Source organism: Colius striatus, chromosome 1 (genome assembly GCF_028858725.1).
Source record: "Colius striatus isolate bColStr4 chromosome 1, bColStr4.1.hap1, whole genome shotgun sequence".
In the NCBI taxonomy this organism is placed as follows: Eukaryota; Metazoa; Chordata; class Aves; order Coliiformes; family Coliidae; genus Colius; species Colius striatus.
The window spans coordinates 95,064,979-95,086,130 of NC_084759.1; the positions used below are offsets into that span (position 1 = coordinate 95,064,979).

Here is a 21,152-nt window from a genome sequence, read left to right on the forward strand (position 1 = left end):
TCAAGATCTAAAGAAAATCCTCTTTGCATAACAACATTATCAGTGTTAACTTATTTTCTCCTACAGAAATAACTACACACTCACACACACACTCGGGAGAACCAGGTAGTGCATTCCTTCATAGCATAGGGGAAACATGGAGATCCTCAGGGAACTACTGAATTTATGTCTGACCTGTGGGAAGTCTTACAGCATTAATACCATCTTTTCATGTGCATTGCATTTTCTCCGTTTTTTCACAAGAGAAAAAGACAACATATACATCAAGACCTTTATCCTGATGTTCTTCACAAGTTTGAAATGTCCACTTAGGTCTAACTGATGACAAAAAAAAAAGAGCATCTTTTATTCTTCTGTTCATATATAAGCACGGTTATTCTCTAATCTGCCACCTGGAAGCTTCTGGCTTTTTCTACAAAGACTAATTTTTTACCTGTACTTTGAATAGAGTTATTACCTTAAAGAAGTACAACGTGTAAGATTGGCAGTGTAAGATTTTTTTTCTTCTTCTACTTTTTCTGCTTTTAAAAAATGAGTCAAGTTTTATTTTTAATCACGCTTTTATTACCTTTTTTCCAGAAACAAGAAGAAAAACTGTCTCCAACAAATCAAAAATCCGCCAACAAGTCACATCCTATACTGTCATATTTACACTGAAGAGTGCTTAATCTCTTGTGTAAATATATGTATTCTGAAGTAATCTGTCTTTGGAAAAGAATGCTATTTCTAGCATTCTGACGACAGATAAATCTTCATTATCAATGCAACGCTCTAAGAGAAAGGAAAATCCATTTTCAGAGTTGTCAGATATCAAGATAAGCATGCAGATTAAGTCTATTCAAATTATTTTAAGCAAAACAAAACCTTATACGTTACAATAACTTTAGATGGGGTACTATACCACACACATAAAATGGCAAAAAGTGATTCTTTTTGATAGACATTAGTTATCACATTTGTTTTCCAAAGCAGGAATAAAAAATTTTGTAAAAAGTTTCAAACAAGCTGTTTTGAATATTCACTTCTTGGCAAGTAGTTTGTCTGCTTGGTTCTCCGGGATTATGCCACTGCATTCTTCTGTCTTTGACACAGGATGCTTTATAAAAGCACGTCTAATTACGTCGATATCACGTCCTAGATGATCCATCATGGTCGATACAATTGAAGGTGGGCCCTCTAAGTCTATCAAAAAATACCTGCAATGAGAAACATACACATAATTGAGAGAAGACACCTGTACTGCAACAACTTTAATTCAAGTAACTGTTCTGTGGGAACTCTTAAATGAAACTTTCTCATTTTCTTCTTAGATTTCGCACCGGAATGGTTTGAAATAAAAGCTCGGTATTATCTTGATTTCAAATAAGAAAAGTTCAATTGAAGCAGCAGGCTCAGTCTGAACCTTTCCTTGTTGTACACAGAACTGCTTACTCAAGGAGATGAAAGAGTAAGCTTACTCTTGTTGTACCCATTCCATTCATTTCCACACCTCGACGTGAACAGTCTCAAAAAAATGCAGGGTAGCACATCAATTTCAGTTACAACATGCGTCCTCTTTGAACTCACAGCATTGGTTCTTTGGGGAATGGATGCCAATGTGAAGCATTTCAAGCTTAGATACAGACAGGCACATTTCTTCCTTTAAAGATCTGTTTTGGAGCTGAATGGAAATTTTAAAAAAAAGGTAAAACAATAATCCACATAAAAACACACAAGAAAAGAAACTCAGGAGATAGACCTATCCCAAATTAGGCCCACCTCTGATTTGAATCTGAGGTGGGAGCTGAAGCTGCATACAGACAGTGCCCACCCGAGGAGCACACTGTCGTGCTGACCTTGGCAGGACTGAGAAGGTCTGACCTCCACACATGCACAGCATGTACAAAACACACTGCTCCAGGCGAGCACTTCACACCCACCACACAGCTATCTTTGACATCTATAAAGAAAAGGCTGACCACCTACCTACGGCAAGGAAAACGCCGCTCCCCGCTAATATTTTAGGTCATGGAGGTTACTTCTGAATAAAACACTCCTTTGCTGAAGAACTGCACTTTCTTCATAAGCTCAACTACAATTTTGCAGGAGGCTTTTAAAACCCTGGTACACCCAAACATGCAAAGAGATCTGCTGCACTTCACGAACCCCATTTCAAACAAAGGACACAACCACACATCGCCCGTTAGTTTAATCTCAGATATGCAAAATTCAGATCCCACCTCTTCATGTGAGATGTATCTTAAATTCATTAGGAACATTACATTGGCTTTTCCTGCAAGTGAGGAGTGACCTAGTGCCAGCCATCACACAAATGCAAAAAAATCCATGTCACTGGCCATCCCTCCTCCTTTGAAATGCTGCGCATCATAGAATGGTAGGGTTTTAAGGGACCTTTAGAGATCATCTAGTCCAATCCCCCTGCAGAAGCAGGTCCAACTAGATCGGGTCACACAGGAACGCATCCAGGTGGGTCTTGAAGATCTCCAGAGAAGGAGACTCCACGCCCTCCCTGAGCAGCCTGTGCCAGGGCTCCCTCACCTGAACAGTGAAATAGTTTTTTCTTATGTTTAAATGGAACTTTTTGTGTTCCAGCTTCATCCCATTACCCCTTATCCTGTTGCTAGATACAACAGAAAATGTGATGCCTCAACCTCCTGACATCCACCACTTAGATATTTGTAATTAATGAGATCTCCCTTCAGTCTCCTCTAGGCTAAAAAGCCCCAGTTCCCACAGCCTTTCCTAATCATAGAATCATATAGAATGGAACGGGCTGGAAAGGACCTTTAGAGATTATGTATTCCAACCCCCCTGCAGAAGCAGGTATGAACCAGCATTGTATGAATCAGAGCTGTAATCAGAACACTTTTTAATCGCTCTATCTGCATTTGGCATGGCACTAACTACAGAAAAGATACTGCCACCATCTCAGAAATCCTGCTGAAGAGAACTAACCACTCATCTTGTTTTCAAGTATGGTTAAATGTACAGCATAGCACTTCCTGTGTAGCTTTTGCATTTCAGTCTTTCCACATTCTCTCAAAAAGCTCCCCTTATCCTCCTAGTCCACTCAAGCGCAACTTGCCATCCGTATAACCTAACAGCAGTATCTCTTCAGTGAAGCCACATTACCCATGCAGGATCAAGCATCTCAGTTTGATTTCAAAACTGTACCTAACAGAGAGGATTTTATTCTGAAAAAGTATGGATTCTTACTAAGTCAACTATAGTGTGAGCATCACAGTCCAAAAGTAATCAAGTCCCCAAGAGCTGAGGCTGAACTGAGAGTTTGAATAGGAAATAGAGGAGATGGGGTCATGAACAACAGACATGCTCATGTCCTTCACACTGCATAAAGTCCATTTTCATCCCACTAAATGTGTTACATCAAACATATTACACACAGAGAAGACACATCAGGCCAGAAACAACTCAAGCAGCATGTGCAAGATTACTGCATGGGAGTGGAATTCACCCTGGAAAACACGGTAAAGGTGCTTCTCCTTAGTCACACATCCTAATCCTGCAGCTTTTACACAGGCATTGACATTAACAGCCATGATTTGTCTCTGTAGTCTTTCTCAGAAAGACCAGACTGAAACATTGAATTCTTGTATGTGAGGGATCTGATGTCAGAAATCTCCCTGCTGCCCACACCGAAGCAACGAGTCCTCCAGAACAAATGCCCAGCTGGTGCAGGCTGTGGCTGAGCATCACTGAAACCAAGGGACCAGAACCAGGTCACATCAGTGAAGGTGCTGCCCCTCTGACTGCAGCAGGGCTACTGAGAGCTACCACAATAACCTGTCTCAAGATGGATTTGGAGGAACTTCTCACAAATCCTCACAGGTTTCAACAGGGAAGAAGATTTGGTTCAATCTATTTGGAAAACTGAACTGCCTACCATTTTCCGGTCTCCAGAATTAAGAGATGCCAGCTGGTTAAAAGTTTAGGGACAGAAATGGCTTTTAAGCTTGGACAACTCATCAGAAATACTGCACAGCAACATCTGAAGGATGCACACCCCTTAAAAAGGGAAAGTCATATTTTCTGTTAAAGCCATTAAAAGTCACTGGTAAATTTAACAGATGACACTTCACTCTTCTTGGGAAGAAGCCTTCTAAATTCTCTCACAGTGGCAACTGTGAGGGGGTGGGGGAAGGGGCAGAATTCTAGCTGGTGATCCACCATCACTTTCATGCCCCCTGCCCTTAGCAAGAGCATTCATTTGCATTGTAATCTGTGCTCTTCACCGAACCATTTCAGTCTCACCATCTATCAAGAATTTAATTTCATTTCTGCTTGCAAATCATATGCTGCTATTCATTGTGTTCCTAAAACAGCACTAGTTGGGGTTTTTTTTCTCCAAAGGCTGCTTTGCAACTTTGTGCTTTCTCTCACATTAGCAAAGGGTGGAAATTTCCACTGACGCACTGTTGATAACTGAAGGAGAAGGGGGGGATGGGAGGATGAGCTGTTACAGCATATCTTTATGACTCCTCGCAGAATAGGTATTTTATCTGACTGAAGATAGGAAACTGCAGTAATTGGGGACAAGGCAAGTTTTTCAAAACAACCACCGCTCTTCAGTGTTAACAAGCAATGATCATCTGCCTGTGCCAAAAGAGGGAGAAGGAAAAAGAGGGCCGGCAGAAAAAAACTCTATTTATTCATTAAAAAAAAAAAAAGAAGAAGAAAGTAACAGCTGCAAAAGCAATAACCAAACACAATCAACAGTGCAATCACTGAGAAGATCTGGAACTCCTTCCTCCCAAATATACACCTTAAAATCAGCTGTCACGGGGCCGTGGGGTTTTTTTCAATCCACCTTCAGTAAGGCATGCAGCAACCTTAATTTCAGGCAGTGATCTATGACCTGATACATAAGGCTGTAACTACTGTTTGTGTAGTAAACAAAATCAAATCCCAGTGAGACTGAAAGATAGGGAAAAATACAGGAATGAAGGAGGGAAAGCACCTCATTCTTGCAAGCAAAAAACTGCAAGAGCATTCAGGCTCTCTAGGAGTCGTCCGAGTCATCAGGGGAGAAACGCAGGAAAATTCCACTGATTCACTGTGAGACCACAGTTATTTTTGTCATCCTGCTTGACTGTAAATAGAAGGATGATTTAAATACAGGGGAGCAGACCGAAACATATTAAAATAATGCATTAACTGGGGAAAAAATCATATGATCCCAATGGAAGAAGGACATGCCATTGCACATGAAAGAAAAAAAGTGTGTGTGGGGGGAAGCCAGGTTTCATTTATCTTTTTTAACTTATAAAACAGAAATTGTTTCACTCCTGAATCCTAAGGATACTCAAATATTTTGCTTTCAAATGGACAGCCTTGGACTTCAAAGACCCCTGAAAAGCACCTGGATCAAAACTCACTTTTAAATCCTCGCAGAATACAATGGTCAACCGGAGGAGCTGAGGGAAAAGCACACATGCTGTGGACTTGGAAGCGGCTGTGTGGTCCCATAGTTGTGCCTAAAAATCATCTGTACGCTTTTCTCCTTTACATAGTAGCAGGAAGTGTATGTAAGCTTCCCCAGTGGGGAGATGGAAGAGGCAAAAGAAAGAAAATGTTCTGATGAACAGGTTGAGGTGGAGCATCGAACAGGGAAACAGGAAACCACCTGGAGGGAAGAAAGCCGCAGCACTTACAGGAGAGCAGCTGGATGTTCGTTCTCATTAAGGTAATTCCTATATAAGTGCTTTTTTTTATTATTTTCCTGAATGAAGGCTTCATTTTTGCAACCACTGCGTTGCTCGGAAGAGAGGTAGTTTGCTTTTCTTCTCAACTCTTGTGGTAGCTCCCTTTCCTCAGCAGGACAAGCAGGAAAGTTCATGCTCAGAGGACTATCATTTTGTAGCCATAAGGACTAGTACACCTTTTAAAAAATACATGTGGAATAGATGGAAGTCCCTTGAAAATCGTAAGGACAGCAACTGGAGAAGTACCAGATCAAAACCAAAAGCTGGCACCTTTGTAACTACACTGTGCCACAGCAATGACACAATCGGTAATAAGCAAGTACTTTGGGGAATAATATGTTTTACCGTCCACAGTCTTCAGGAATTTCATTTGCCAAATTGTCTATATAGACACCTGTTATTAAGCCAATAAAACAACGGAATGACTTTTGCAGTGCTGCAGCAAATTTGTTTTAAAAAACACTGTTCAAATGGCAAAAGAGAAACCAGCCTGACCTATTTGAGAAGTCACGCTCACCACGCAGCGCATGAGAAAGCTGCAAAATTGTTACTAGCAGGGCTGAAGCTACATGGCGAGTGTTAATCCTGCTTGTGTCACTTCCCTGCCTTGTGTATAATTTACAGCTTTAAAAGAAAAAAAACCAAAACCCAAATGGTGACTTGATTCCCATTCCACCAAGCCCACTCTTTGAGAGTGCCCATCACGTTTACCCAATGTGCTTGCACAAGGATGCTACGGAATTTAGCACATCAGAAAACGATACTGGTGCCTCGACAAACAATTGCACGGTGCCATTTCTTCTGGAAAGCACCAAAATTGCAAATTGCACTCCCACGGGTAAGGTGAAGGAAAAAAAAAAAACCAAAGCAGAACAAACATTTTGGGGCTCTGCTGCTTGAGGCATATCCACACTTAGACGTATGTGAATGGGGACAAAAGCCTCTGCAGGGAAAGTAATGGTTCAACTCATCAATGAAGAAAGCCCCATCTAGTGGAAGAAAACAATCAGTTTAGCAGAAAATACTATGAATGTGTATAATACTCAAATATTCAAACTGGGTTTGTTCTCATCCAAGTGCATTACAGACCTACAACTCTCTTGCTGAAATAGATTCAGATCTGAATGGAAACAAATAATGCAGTTTGTCCGCTACCTATAAATTTAGTTTGACGGTGTTAAAAAGGAAAGCTTGCAACCCCTTTCATCTGTTTTTCTTTTTCTTTGGTCTTCACTTGCACTGATAACCACCAAGAGAAACTACCTGAGTGAAGCTAAACATCTCAGCACATTTATCTACAGGATGGAGTCCTTTAACTATGTGATAGATTGTATTTTACTAGGAGGTGGAGAGAAGAGAAGGGTTGTTAAAACTTGTAAACATTCCAAAGAACAATTCTGATGGGTAACTCTCATTTTAATCTTTCAAATAAAGTAAATAAAACTGCATCCAGACAGCATGAGTTCATAGAATGGTAAGGTTATTGGAAGACACTTCGGTATCTCTTGTCCACATGGAATACTACTCTGTCCCAAGCTGCTTGTTTAAAAATAAGTTATGTAAATACAGTTCGTAAGCTCAGATTCTTTACAGGAAGAGGAAAAGTTTGAACATATAAACCTAACTTACATGGTAAGGTAAGCTTCCAAAATATTCAAATGTCTTGAAGAACATGATCCAAAGACCTCCTTGCCTTGCCTTTCTCCCTTGTCACACAGAAGTCCACTGCACAACTACAACTGCAACCTGGATTTTCCGAACCCATTAGGTGCTACTAGCATGTATCCTGTGCTCCTCAGTGGACCCTGGCAATCACCAGGGTCCCTGCACACCTCCTACAGAAAATTCCCCGTGCACATGTTAAGACAAACTCCCAAAATACAATTCAGCAAGAACAAAAGTAAGGCCTGTGTTTGCTATTTCAGAGAACAAGTGGGCTGATGAGATAACTGGGAGTGAACAGCAAAACAAAAAGATGAAGAGACAAGCAAGCAAATAACAAATGAAAATTGTCATCTTTTCAAAATCAACTTTGAAAGATAAAAACCACAAGGCAATGAAAAACTGGCAAATAGAACATGGAAGCTGTTATGAATAATCTGAATTATGCACAGTGTACCTGGAGAACTTGCAAATAAATTAAATAATAAAAATGTGGGGAGAAAGGTCCAAAACGCTACTGGATTACAGGTGGATTTAATAGAGGAAAACACACACATATGCAAAACAAAGCAGAAGGGAAAGACCACAGCACTCTACTGACTTGCAGAACTATACTATAGCTGAGAATTGACGAGGCTGATGCATATCATCCTTTCTACAAAAGAGATAAAAATAAGAATGGAAGCAACATTCAGGAGGGCTAGGAGAGCAGGTAAAATCAGAGATAACAAATCTGTAGGGGACAGCAAGGCACGCAGTATTCAAACCCCAGTTACACCTGGCCATTTTCTTCTTCCCAAAGCCCCTGTCATAGCTCCTTCTGTTTCAATAGATCCCTGGTCTGCAAAAAGTTTGCACCATTACCTTCCCACAGGAGCGTCTGATTCTTACTTTTTTTAAGATCCAGTTGGTAGTTACGCTTGTACCATCTCCCCTGAAGTAAAAATATCCTACATACCGACCACGTCCCCCAAACCACCTCCTTTGTCTGATGCCCTGAAGCATGAAGTGTCACAAGCGTATGATTAACGCATAGTCTGACAAGGCCAAAGAAAACAGGTATGCCACAAAGAGCAAACCCACAGACTGTGCTGCTGAGATTTACCATTTCACAAGCAATTGCAATATCCTCCAGTTCAGCACTGACCAAATATGTGCAATGGATCTGCAATGTCATCACCCGGTCCCAGTCTGGACCCTTTATTTGAAATCTGCTTTCAGCGATTCAATGCTTCTGCATCATCTTAAACAGCAAACAAATCCAGAGTTTAACATTCCTTGCTTTCAAATACTAGTACACACCTTATTTAAATCAGTTCACTTCTGCATGTTCCAGAAATAAGCACCTCTGGGTACATGTAATACAACATTTAGGGAAAAAAAAAAGCATAGTTAAAAGCAATTTAGATACAGCTCGTGAAAAATTATAAACAAGCAGTGGCTAGCAAAGCAAATACTTGGCACAAATCTACTGCCCATTAAGTGAAAAAATTGGTAATTCTTATTTACATTCTTCCATCGTTTTTTCAAAGACCTAGCAGCCACGGACAAGTCACTCAGGCTCAATGCCTCAATTAAATTTAAATACCTACCCCACACTGAAACACAGAATCTCAAAGGCTGGAAAGGACCTTGAAAATCCAACCTCTCTGCCAGAGAAGGATCACCTAGTGCAGGTCACACAGGAACCCGTTCAAGTGGGTTTTCAATGTTTCCTTCCCACATTTTATTCACCTATAAGGTACTTGCTGCAATTTTGTGAGATGTTACTTGAATCACACTCTTAAATACAAAATATTAATGTGCTACTATGGCAATTAATACCATAAAAGTGAATTAGTAAATAATTCAACTTCAGTTTAAAATGTGAGTAAACCAGCTTGACTCTTCAGACATATCCACACGTTTCCTGAAACATACTATTTTCATAATTACTTAAATGCAAAAGCTGTCAGCATCAGGTCTCTAAAAAGGAGGGTGTTTTCCCTTTGCCAAAAGGGATGCATTTAAGAAAAGGATCTAAATTTGTTGTAATGCACCCTCAACGCACATGCACCACCTGCTCAGTGAATGCAATTTCGTGAGAAGAAACGAGTCAACTATACATATGATCTGAAGTCTTCAAAGCTGCCCTCGGAGAGAAAGACTGGTCATTCCGGTGATAACTGTGGGCCACAGTCCTCTATGGCAAGCTTTGAAAAATCTCAGCTTTACAGATCAATTGGCAGTAAAGCTCTCGTTCAAGTCTCCTGGATATTCTTAAATTTCTAACATACCTGTAACACCTATATCTGAGACAGATGAAGTTGAAGCACTACAGAACTCAAGAGGGGGAAAAACACTTTACTAAGGAGACAACTAACCTCTCTACTGACCTATGAGTATGTATTTTCCAGTTTAATTCTTTACCATTCACTAAAGACACTACCAAAACCTGGCTAAGTCCAGCAGTAGCTTTGCCCTGCACATCACTTGCGCATCCTTTTGCTGTCAATCACTCAGTTTTACGATGTGCTGTAAATAAAGGCTTGAACTGCATTTAAAAATGGAATTAACTAAATGAAGAAAATGTACATCAAAAGCCTGGGAGGATGCCTGTTAAGCATGCCATGGAGTACCTTGACCTGCAAATACCTGGTGCTGCCCTATCGATAGCCCTTGATTTGAGGTTGAGATGCAGCTTGGACAGCACTGAGAGTTTTATATGGGAGCAAAGCCAGTTGCAATACCCTGGTGAGGAAGATTGCTTTGGTTTAGTTTGGTTTTCAGGCAACCACCCCATGCAGGTGGGAGGATCCCAATCCATTTTGAGTGACAGTAGTGTGGTTCATGCAGCAGTCACTGGACAAGAGCTGTCTCTAAGAGATACACTATTAAGCTGTGACTGATGCTACAACTATTGTAATTGCACTAATTCTCACACCATTTGTTGCTACAAATATTGTGTTCCATTAACACTCATACAATTCACCAGCCAGAAGGTCCAAAGAAGTAACAGACTCAAAGTATACTCTAAGTCTCCAACCTTCTATATACTATTGGAAAATAAATTAGCTGAAGCTCTGCTAAGAATCAGACAGCTAAAAAAGAAAAAATAATTTTAAAAACAAAACAAAACACCCTCACCCCACAAACACACAGCACCATTTGCACTATTACAGAAGCCCTTTCAGTCACTTTGGAAAAAGCTCAGACTAAGGAGAAGCTGATACACTCTATAATACTTAATACACCAGTCTACACCAGCTTGCTAAGAAAAGGAACACAAACAGAATTAAAAATTGGCTATGAAGGAGAAAAAACCTTAGGATTTCATAGTAAGTACAGGTTAGTGAGGTATCTTGAAAAGCTTTCTTTTATCTTTTTAACTTTGTCCTGCTAAAAAAAAATATTACTTTTTACAGATGCTGTGAAGTAGAACTGACTGATTTTATAAGGTGGCTCAATAGACTTTTCACTTCCTATTCCTAGATTATGTTTAATATCCAGAGCAACATTCTCCAGACTGTATAAAATATTGGATGGTACACCAGGAATCCACCAGACCCATACACTGAACTGCACTCTCCTCTGCAAAATCTACAGAAATACAGCTCTCCCACATTACCAGGTACTGAAATTGCCTGCTGCTTCCCCTTTGTAACAACTCATGTCTCCTGAATTTAAGTTCTCCAATTAAAAGTACACAAAACAACTATTTCCTGTTCTATTTTCTTTCAATTACTTCTTCCTTTCAAGAAGGCAAGCAATTTAGGGGAGGGAACTGTCATATTCAAATAGAGAGGATCCAAATCCAGAGCAAGCAGAATAACTGCTGAATATTTAGAGACACTTGACCTGGAAGGTGGAGGAACAGCAATGGAACAGCATTAATCTGATTGCTTCCTGCCCATGTTTCAAGACACAACTGCAATTATTTGCCACTAAATCTTGCCTCATTTATAAGATCAAATATGTCTGCTCTGAACACTTTGCATCATAGTCTACAGATCCCCCTCATCCTGCTTATTACGTAGGTAATCTGCTACAGTAAATGAGTTGAGTTTACAAATCTGAAAGATGCTCTGGAGAAATGGCTTCTATTCATATCTGCTATCGATTTATTGTGATGCTGGTTACCATCTTCTCCTGTTCTGGTTTTCCTGTAGAACAACGCAAGACCTGACTGCCAGAAGTGCTGCCACCCAAGCCAAGAGGACACTGTCATCCAAAGTGGTGAAATGTTAGTGTGTCAAGTACTCTAGAAAAAAAAAAAACAATCTACAAGCTAAATGTCTCAACTTCATCACTCAAGATTAGTAGAACATAGTCCCCTCTGCCTTAGTTTCCCATCTGTACAAGGAGAGCAACACCAACTCTTTGTTCTGCTGAAGCCATCGGAAAAGACTTTAATGTTTACAAAATGCTTCTACTCCAACAGAAGGATGAGGTAGTTAGTCATTCTATCTTGAGACAAGGCTTTGATTAGCTCCTGGGTGTAGGCAGCAAGACTTCATCCTAAAATGCAAAACTAGTAAGATCAAGCCATGTTTTGAAGGACACCATGGAGCAGGAGTGCAAGACAGTCATGGCCACCACGCCATTGCTTTTGGTTAAGTAACAGGCACACCGTGGAGATTTCCTCCCCTACTCTTTTCTGTCAGTCTGCTTTAACTGGCAGCTGTCACCGCTCCCACTTCGCAATAGAATGAAGAGATCCTCAGAAGACAAAGTGAAATCGTGAGTCACTCCCAGGAAGATGATCCAAGAAGGTGCACCTCCAGAGTCATCTCACTTTCCCCAGTGCCAACTGCCCCTCAAGGAAGATGGCAGGTATGCAGGTTCAATCTCAGAGATTAGGAAGAGCAAGTAGTTAATTGTTATTTTGATTACCACAGGCAGCCCCAGCACAGTGTGGGTTGCCTAGCAACATTTCTCAGTCCTTGGGAGAGCCAGCATCCATTTCAGAGGTAGCCTCAAAGGAGCAACAACACACCAGTGTGAGCGAGCAGGAGGTGAGATCCACAGCACCGTCCTCCTGCACTGCGGGGGAAGCCAGACATCCGAGATGGCAACTCACAGCTTCCTTTACATGTGCCATACTTCCCACAAGCCACCATAAACAGTAATATTTTAACATCCTAACAGAAAACTGTATCAGAAACACAAGTGAGTCTTACAGGGTACACATGGTAATTAACATTTAGTTCAGATGCACTAGAGAAAATTAATCAATCCTGCCAATTAGCAACCAGCAGATTAAGTATGACTTTTATCAGTAAACAGCCTGACTAGCTTGGAAAATAGTTACATAAAAATGACACCACAAAATAACACTGTGTATGTTGGGGAAACTAGTTCTGCAGGCCTGGACCCAGGCTCCTTGTAACACGATGCCTAAACACTGACAGAAAGCCACACACAGAATAAAAGACACAAACAACTAGAAGCAAAACACAGGCATGCAAAAAGAGCCACATACTGAGATCACAGACATTACAGGTGTACTGTATCAAACAATGAGTTACTTATGTGCATTTTAAAGGAGCACTTGAAGGGTTTTAAGGAAAAGCACATCATACGTACCCTCCTCTTCTGTGGCGCTCCTTGTGCTTGGAGATTTTGTAAGGTAGAGATCTTTCTCCCAGGTTTTCTAGGTTCCTCACAATGGCTCCTCTCTCCATAAGTGCCTCAACAGTGCGCTTCAGCACTGCTGCAGTCTCAGGCTTTAAGAGAAAAAGAAAAAAGAGCAAGTGGGAAACGTACAGAAATCTGGTTATTCTTATTATGCAATTAGAAGGGACACTTGTACTTGCACGGCTCGGTGCTGGAAGAGATTGTTCTGTAATCTGAAAGGGCAAAGCTGGAAGCAGAAACAGATCTCCTCCTAAGGAAGAAAGTTTTTCAGCAAATGGCAACAGCAAAGTTTCCACCAATTTTTAAGTCAGGCTCCCCCAACAACATGAAAAAGGATATAGATAATGGATTTCACTCACCTGGTATCATATTGGCTGGCCTTTGCACAGGTGTAAAGTGAGTGTATGTGGCAAAAAGCAGTTATGAACTGGCAATAATTTTAAGGTCCCTGGACCATCAATGCTCATTAATATTGCTCACCAAAACACTTCAAGTGAACACTATGGGGGGAACACTAATCCATGCTTGCTACAGAGACAACAGTTAGCGCCATATTCATTTTATATTCCTATTTCAACTGCACCTGCGTAATAGACATTTGAACCCTTGGCTAAATCACTGCACATCTCGCTACTTCTGTAGAGCTGACATCCAGGTCTTTTTAAGAGTTAAAGAACTGACATGCAGTAATTAGCCTAACGTGAAGAGATTTCACTCCTTGGAAAAACAAGTTTGAGGGACAGGCAGCCAAAAAACAGTAGGTAAAACAGATGCAACATTTTCTTGCTCACTGCGTATCACGGCTCTTTAGAGCGCTGAATCATTTCAGTAATGACACTCAACAATATCTATGAAAATGTTAATAAAGTACAAATTCAAATGTTTTGAAAACAACTGCAAACTAATACACTCTCAGCAACATGAAGGATTTCAAGAAAGAGATGTTCTATAGAGAAAGGAAACTAAATGGATGTCTGTTAACACAAACCAAATGGATTTCTTCTGCATTCCTTTCAACACTTCACATCAAGATATATTCCCAGGTCTACTTGTCAGTAAGATGGTAATAGCTGTAAATGAAAAGTAACAAAAGAGTTGATTTTCAATCAGATTTTATTTTGTTAAATCAAGGCAGCATAATAATTTCACTCTCCCTTCTCAGCCAGAAGAAAACTTGTGTTAAGTCTTCAATCACCTTATGTACAACATGACTGAAAGTTAGTTTAAGTAAAAATGTACATCTTGACTAAAAAACTGGGTTGTATAATGTCCAGATCTCTTGATGGAAACTGATGGGAAAAGGTGGTACTAGAATATCAGAACATGCAGTGCAGCTGTAGTGGTTTTGTGTGTCCAGGTTTTAGTAGTAGAGAGCTACAGTCAGCTCTGAGATAGACCCGCCACTGATCAAGGCCGAGTCAATTAGTGACTGAGGTAATGCCTCTCTGAATTTGAGAAGGGGAAGAAGTTGCTGTGCAGTTGCTAACCTGCAGTAGCAGGAGAAGGGAGTGAGCATGTGAGAACAACATCTTCACATACACCAAGGTCAGTGGAGAAGGAGGGGGAGAAGGTGCCCAGGCACTGGAAGAAAGACTTCCCTGTGACCTGTGGTGCAGCCCGTGGTGAGGCAGGCCCTACCCCTGCAGTCCAGGGAGGTCCATGGTGGAGCAGAGATCCACCCGCAGCCCGTGGAGGACCCCACGCCAGAGCAGGTGGATGCCTGAAGGTGGGAAGCTCATCCTGGAGCAAGTTCCTGGCAAGAGCTGGGAACTTGTAAGAGAAGAGCCCAAGCCGGACCATGTTTGCTGGCAGGACTTGTGACTTTATGGGGCACCCACACTGGAGTTCCTGAAAGACTGTTTCCCCCATGGATGAGACCCACGTTGAAGCAGCTTGTGAAGAGCTGCCCCCATGGGAAGGATCCATGCTGGAGCAGTTTAGGAAGAACTATAGCCTGTGGGAAAGACCGACATTGCAAAAGTTCGTGGAGGACTGTCTCCCATGCGGAGGGACCCCATACTGTAGCAGTGGGAAGTGTGAGGAGGCCTCCCCCTGAGAAAAGCAGCAGCAAAGTCAATCTGTAATGAAGAGACCACAACCCCCTCCCCCATCCCCTGTGCTGCTGGGGGGAAGGAAGGAGAGTCCTGGGAAGGAGAGGTGGGAGGAGGTGTTTTAAGATTTGTTTTTCTCATTTCCCTGCTCAACTCACAGCCCTTTGTTATTTTTCTCTCTCCCCTGTCCAGTTTAGTGGGGGGAGTGATCGAACAACTTGGTGGGCATCTGTCACCCACTCAGGGCTAAACCACCACAGCAGCCCATTATCTGGCATGTGAGGTTTCTTTTTCATTTACCCAAGAAAACAAGGTGATATGAAAGAGTCTCCACATACAGAGCAAAGATGCTCAACATAAGACGTCTTGCAATGCTGGCTGCTCTTTCAAAGAACTGAAGTCCAGATGGATTGAAACATTTTCTTGTTTCTGTGAGTGAACTGCCCTGTGGCAGTCAAAGAGTCAATCATGGTATCATACCCACTGCTCCTCACTGTCATTCAGAAACGTTATCCCCCTCTTTCCAGATTTTGGGAAAGTTATTTTTGACATAAAGAGTCTAAACAGTTATAAGGTTGGCAAAAACACCTGGATCTTTTTTTTTTCAACATTTGTTTAGATTGTGTTGTAAAGTAATTATGGGCATCAGACAAGTATGTTCACACGTGAAGAAATGTTGCTACCTCGCCAAAATTCTTGAATATATCAAAACTATTGTTTCTTACAACAGACAAATATTAAAGGTATCTCTTGTCACAGTGTGCAGATGTAAGAGGAAGGCATTAAGCCATTTTATGGATTATACTATATTAATTTAATTAATATTTTAGCTCAAAATCGGGAACACTACTATTTTTCAGCTGATTTAGGATGGCTGCCTTCACAAACACTCATTAGATTCTCAAGTAAGCATCTTCCATGCTTAAGACCTCCTTCCTCAAAACATTTGCATAACTAACTGTGTCTCCTTACAACTTTTTTTGGCCTCTTGCCACAAAGGAAGCCATTACAACAACTGTTACAAGAGTCTCAGTTTCTGAGATTTCCAAAACTCATTCAAGCTTACCTGGAACAAAACCAGCATGTTCGAAACTTACAATGGAGAGGCTGACTGACTGACAGACAGGTTGCAACAATATACCCCTTTGCTAGAAAAATGGCATAAAACCAATTCTGTACAATCACACACACTTGCACTTCAACACTACAGCTGATGATGTTGACAAGTTGTTGGTGCTGATCATGTTAATACTTTCATTCCCCCTTTTAAATCTATCTCTCGTCTCTTAAATACTAGAGAATATTCCATTAACACAAGAATCTTCTTCCAAGACTGGACTCTTAGGCTTCTCTTTACACTCATATTTTGCATTACTTTTCATCCTCTAATAAATCCGACAACTGCAACCAAGCAGTCACAGGCAGTTTGGCAGTTCCCGAACCCAAGGAATAGGACAAGCAAACGCTATCACGGAAGAATTGGGAAGCAGCAGCATGTTACTCCCTTGGAGTTGTCCCTTCTTAACAACCATGCAGATTTAAGTTAAATGTTACTGGGTAAGCTTACTCCTCTACATCCCTCATACCCTCAAATGACACATAAACTTTTTGTCTCTTAAACATGCCAGCAGGTCAGCACATTCCCCGAGTGGCTGCAAGTCCAACATGATGCGCAGTTTCTAAACACAGTGAAGGCTAAGATCAGGTCTCATGTGTTTAAAAGCAAAACTGAACAAAAAGAACAAGAGAAGAAAGCCACAGACTTCTACATTAAGGACTGTAAAATACTACACGTTTTTGCAACCTCCCCACTTGTGGGTATACTTTTAAAACATAAACTAATTGTTGGTTTCGAAAGCTTGTCAGTGTAATCCCTCTCATTCTTCCTCTCCAAAAAAGACCATGGTTTATCATAGCTTGCCTAAAAGCCATCGACCAAACTATATATAGGCTAGCCTCTGCTAACCATAATATCCACAGACACAGGTTCCTTGGTTTGCCTCAGAGCCAGACCAGTTGAAGACATGGGAAATGGTATTGCCTGGCTCCCAACTCAGGAGCCACAACATTTTTTCCTGAACAGCCAGCACTAATTCCAGTACCACAGATGTGGAGAAGCAAAGATGAGGGAGAGAAAAGGAGAAAATGGAAGTGGGTGCCAGCATATCCATGCTGAAGAGGAAGAAGCTAAGAATGCTAAGCCTTAGTATGTAATTCTAGCTCTGGCTGCCCCTCCTACACATATAGTCAAACCAGAGCCCTTTCAATCAACTTCACCCTTCGTGAACTTGGCAACTGTTTGGTGGTGAACTCAGCAACCCTTTGGTAGTGAACTTGGCTCACTACCATTCAGTCATAAGTAGTTACCTTGTTCTCAGAAAGGTACAGCCCTACAAACATAACCAAGTGGTGAAATGAAGAGGAGGGAGGTCACTGCAGGCTGTCCAAGGGCTTTTCCTTGAAGAACTGCCCTGGAAGAAGTAACAGGAGGACTGTTGTCTACAGATCAAAAATGCCCACTCCTTTTAAACTTACAGTTGCCTAGAAGAAACATTTTAACTAGCATGTCAACCTTGTACCTGCCAGACAAAACAATTACAACAGAGGAACATTGCAAAACATACTTTCTGAGTATCATTGCCTTTCTCCATGGATGAGGACTGCTGTACAAGGCAGCTCTACGAGGCAGCTGCATGGCAAGGGAGCCCTCATGAAGCTGCTGCTGATGCCCTAGGAGCTATGTGTGTTGAGATCACCAAGCACCTTTCTACAGAGGGTCCAGTTCAGCTTCTTTAAAACTCCACTACTCCCATGAATTATATATAGCCCCAGATGTCATGCAAACCACAGCTGAACACTGTGCACCTAAGCACTTAACTCTATACCTCTGGCTTCTCCCCTTCTCTTCACCAGTCTTTCAGCTTAGCATAATGATCACCCAAGTGAGCAGAAAGCTGTTTAATGCATAGCCTTCTTCAGCATCTCACCAGATTGCACAAATGGAAATGGACAGGGGTGCACCATCAATTACCACTCAGGATCAAAGCCACAAACGCACAGTAATAATCAGCAATATGTATGTCAGGAGGACAGGGCAGCACTTTTTTCTGTTGTCTCAAAGTGACAGAATGGACAAAAGCTGGAACACAAATGGTTCCACTAAACACAGTTAAAAAATATTTCACTGTGAGGGTGAGAGAGCCCTGGCACAGGCTGCCCAGGAAGCTTGTGTAGTCTCCTTCTCTGGAGGTTTTAAAAACCTGCCTGGACACGTTCCTGTGTGACACAATCAAGGTGAACCTGCTTTAGCAGGAGAGTTGGACTAGATGATCTCTAAACATCCCTTTCTAATCCCTACCATTCAGTGATTCTGTGGTACTGCAACACAGCACCAACAATCTTTTTTGAGGGGAAATGATATGCTACTACCATGAGTAAAAACTATAGCACCATTTTTTCCAGTCATACAGAACTCCCATGGCAACTATCAAGAGCACAGAACAGAATAAATAAAATGTAATAGGAGAACAGAATAAAAAAAGGTGACTACTCTGATGGCAAAGTATCTTCTGTTCTGCCAGAGGCCAGACAAACATGAGCTTGTCAGCAAAAAAGCTCCAAAAACCAGCTTGGAGACAGACCAGAAACATGGCAAAGGCTTGAAAGGAAGCTTTTGTAATGTTGATGTCTCCAAAAAAAAAAAAAAAAAAAAAAAAAAAGGAGCCATCCACCCAATCCTAAAGGGAAGGACAAAGCTGTGGCTGGAACTAGAACCATGTGAAAGGAGTCTGTGCCACTGCTCAATTTTCCATCTTGTTAGCTGGCCAGAGGGAGCTCAAGAAAGTCAAAGGGATTATATAAAAAAAAAAAAAAAAGAAACTACCTAAAAAAGAAAGCTTCTCAAGCCACTAAAACTACTCCAAAAAGAGTCTTGAGAGAGAGAAGAGCAAGCAGATGCCAAATATTTAAGTTTTTGGGCTAGAACTGTACTCAAGTTCCTCTGGCTACTTATTCAACTCAACAGGAAGCATTTAAAGTCAGTGGGCACATCTCCTTAAATTACAAGCAGAAAAAAATCCATCATAATTAGCTTGATTATCCCTTCAATGTAGTAATAATAGGACAAAATGATCGGGTTTTATGGTTGTTAGACAGTTACAAAAGGTTGTTCTGAGATTATTTACTGAGGTGGAAATCAAAGAATGGAAAAACTGTTTAGAAGAAAGCTGCAATTCAAAAGCAGGAAAACTAGTGGGAAAGAAATCCCAACTCCTTACTGTCATTTACTACATAATAATAACACTAGAAACTTATTAATGAAAATGATAAAAAAACCACATACATTTGCAAGCTAGCCAAGATCAGCACTGGCATAAGAAAGAAGAGCTTTGCAACGAGCAACAAGGGGAAGCTGAAAAGAGTCATTTAATTGTCACACCCTGTGTTACTACAGAAGATGACACAGCAGACATGAAAAAATAATCAGCAAATTCAGAATTGACAGCAAAGAAAACAGTAGTATCAGTATTAGTAAAAAATTTAACCTGGCATAAAACACAGCTTGTAGCAGGTTGTTCTTTATCTGCCTAGGGAACAAAACGTGAACTATGGTGCAAGATGTAAAGCTACAATTACTATGAAAGCACAAACAACGCAAAACAGCAGTCCCAAGGAGGGGACAACCACTGAAGGATATGTACTATTCAGAAAAGATGAAAATAAAAATAAAAGCAGTAGATGAAGCAAACAGACAATGTGGGAGCCATGCTGTGCTCCTGCTAGGAACAGCCTGCACGTGACCAGTGAGTGCAATCAGGATGTCTGGAAACTGAGCAGCAAAAATGTGGGGACTCTGGACACCTGCCTGGAAGTTCAGACCTGGGCTGGTGTGGGGAGGGACTGGTCTGGGGAAAACTGGACATAGGACAACAGTAGTTAGGGGCAGAGGTTTCTGTTACTACGACAGTACAATTTACCTGATATCGAATAAGGAACAAATAGGAGAAACCCAGACGCTCTTGAAAGTGAGAATCGTTTCATATTTCCATCAAACATCAATCGAACAAGAAGGCATGATACTGTTCTAGAAACAGTTTTGGCAAATAGCAAGAAAGTTATAGCAGGCAAGCCACCAAATATAAGTTTGGGGGAGTGATCACAATTGACTCAGTCAGTTATTAAAAATAACTCCCCATCCTCAAAACAGATCTTTAATTAGCATTTTAATGGGCTGTAAGCCACAGAACTAGCAACTTCATCGAATGTGAAGATGAAGTCCAGGCACTTAGATACAAAAGAAGCAGCACCTTTTACAGTCAACGTGATGCTAGTACCTCTTCTGTTAAACAAAATCCAACTTTCACCTTCTAAGAATCTAAAAGGCACAATCTACTTTTTTAATCTTAATTCAACATTTAAGATGAAAGGAAATTATTAAAGAAACTGAACTAAAAGCCAAGCAATACAAGTACCCTATGAATGACAAGTCACAGTAAAATTGACACATCAGTCTCAGCAATGAACTTAGCTGAATCTAACTCATTTCAGAGAGATGATATTCTTGATAATTTCCAAAAAGAACTCTAGGTTTCTTGTAAGTCTGAAGTAAAAAATCATCCGATCCTCCATGATTCAGGGCCATTTCAAGGGTTTATCACTAGAAACAGTTCATGTAACAATTGGCCACAACTTTAGAATCAAACACCTTCCTTAAAACTCCATTTAGAAACTTACTGTCTTCTTCCCAACCACAACAAATTCTAACATGGACTTTAACATAAGACTCCTGGTCAGCTAAAGCCTACTTACCAGAAACCTGCTAAGACCAAGCTTATCAGAAAGTACAAGTAAGTTCTGTTCCTTTCATGACTTTTAGATATGAATATATTTCATCAAGTTTACTTTATATATTCATTAAGCTTGAACAATCAAGAGTAGAAAAAACAAAACAAAACAAAGAACCCAATACTACAAAAAATCCTGAAGGAGTTATTTTCAAACGCCTTTTCTCCCTGGCCTTTGAAATGCATACACATACACACATTCACTCACATACATTTCCCATTGTTTCCACATTTGTGTTAAGATGAAAAACACGAGA

At 40.9% G+C, this 21,152-nt stretch overlaps 1 protein-coding gene across 1 annotated transcript in view; it reads right to left on the bottom strand.

The window, feature by feature from the left end:
- Positions 1 to 541: 541 nt before the first annotated feature.
- The window catches only part of MRPS6 (mitochondrial ribosomal protein S6), a 46,217-nt gene continuing 25,606 nt past the window's right edge, over positions 542 to 21,152 (bottom strand). The window contains exons 2-3 of the mRNA XM_062001400.1: positions 12,951 to 13,090; positions 542 to 1,196 (exon numbers count right to left, since the gene is read on the bottom strand). Coding sequence (XP_061857384.1) covers positions 1,019 to 1,196; positions 12,951 to 13,090 — 318 coding nt within the window. The 3' untranslated portion in view covers positions 542 to 1,018. The remainder of the gene's footprint in view (positions 1,197 to 12,950; positions 13,091 to 21,152) is intronic.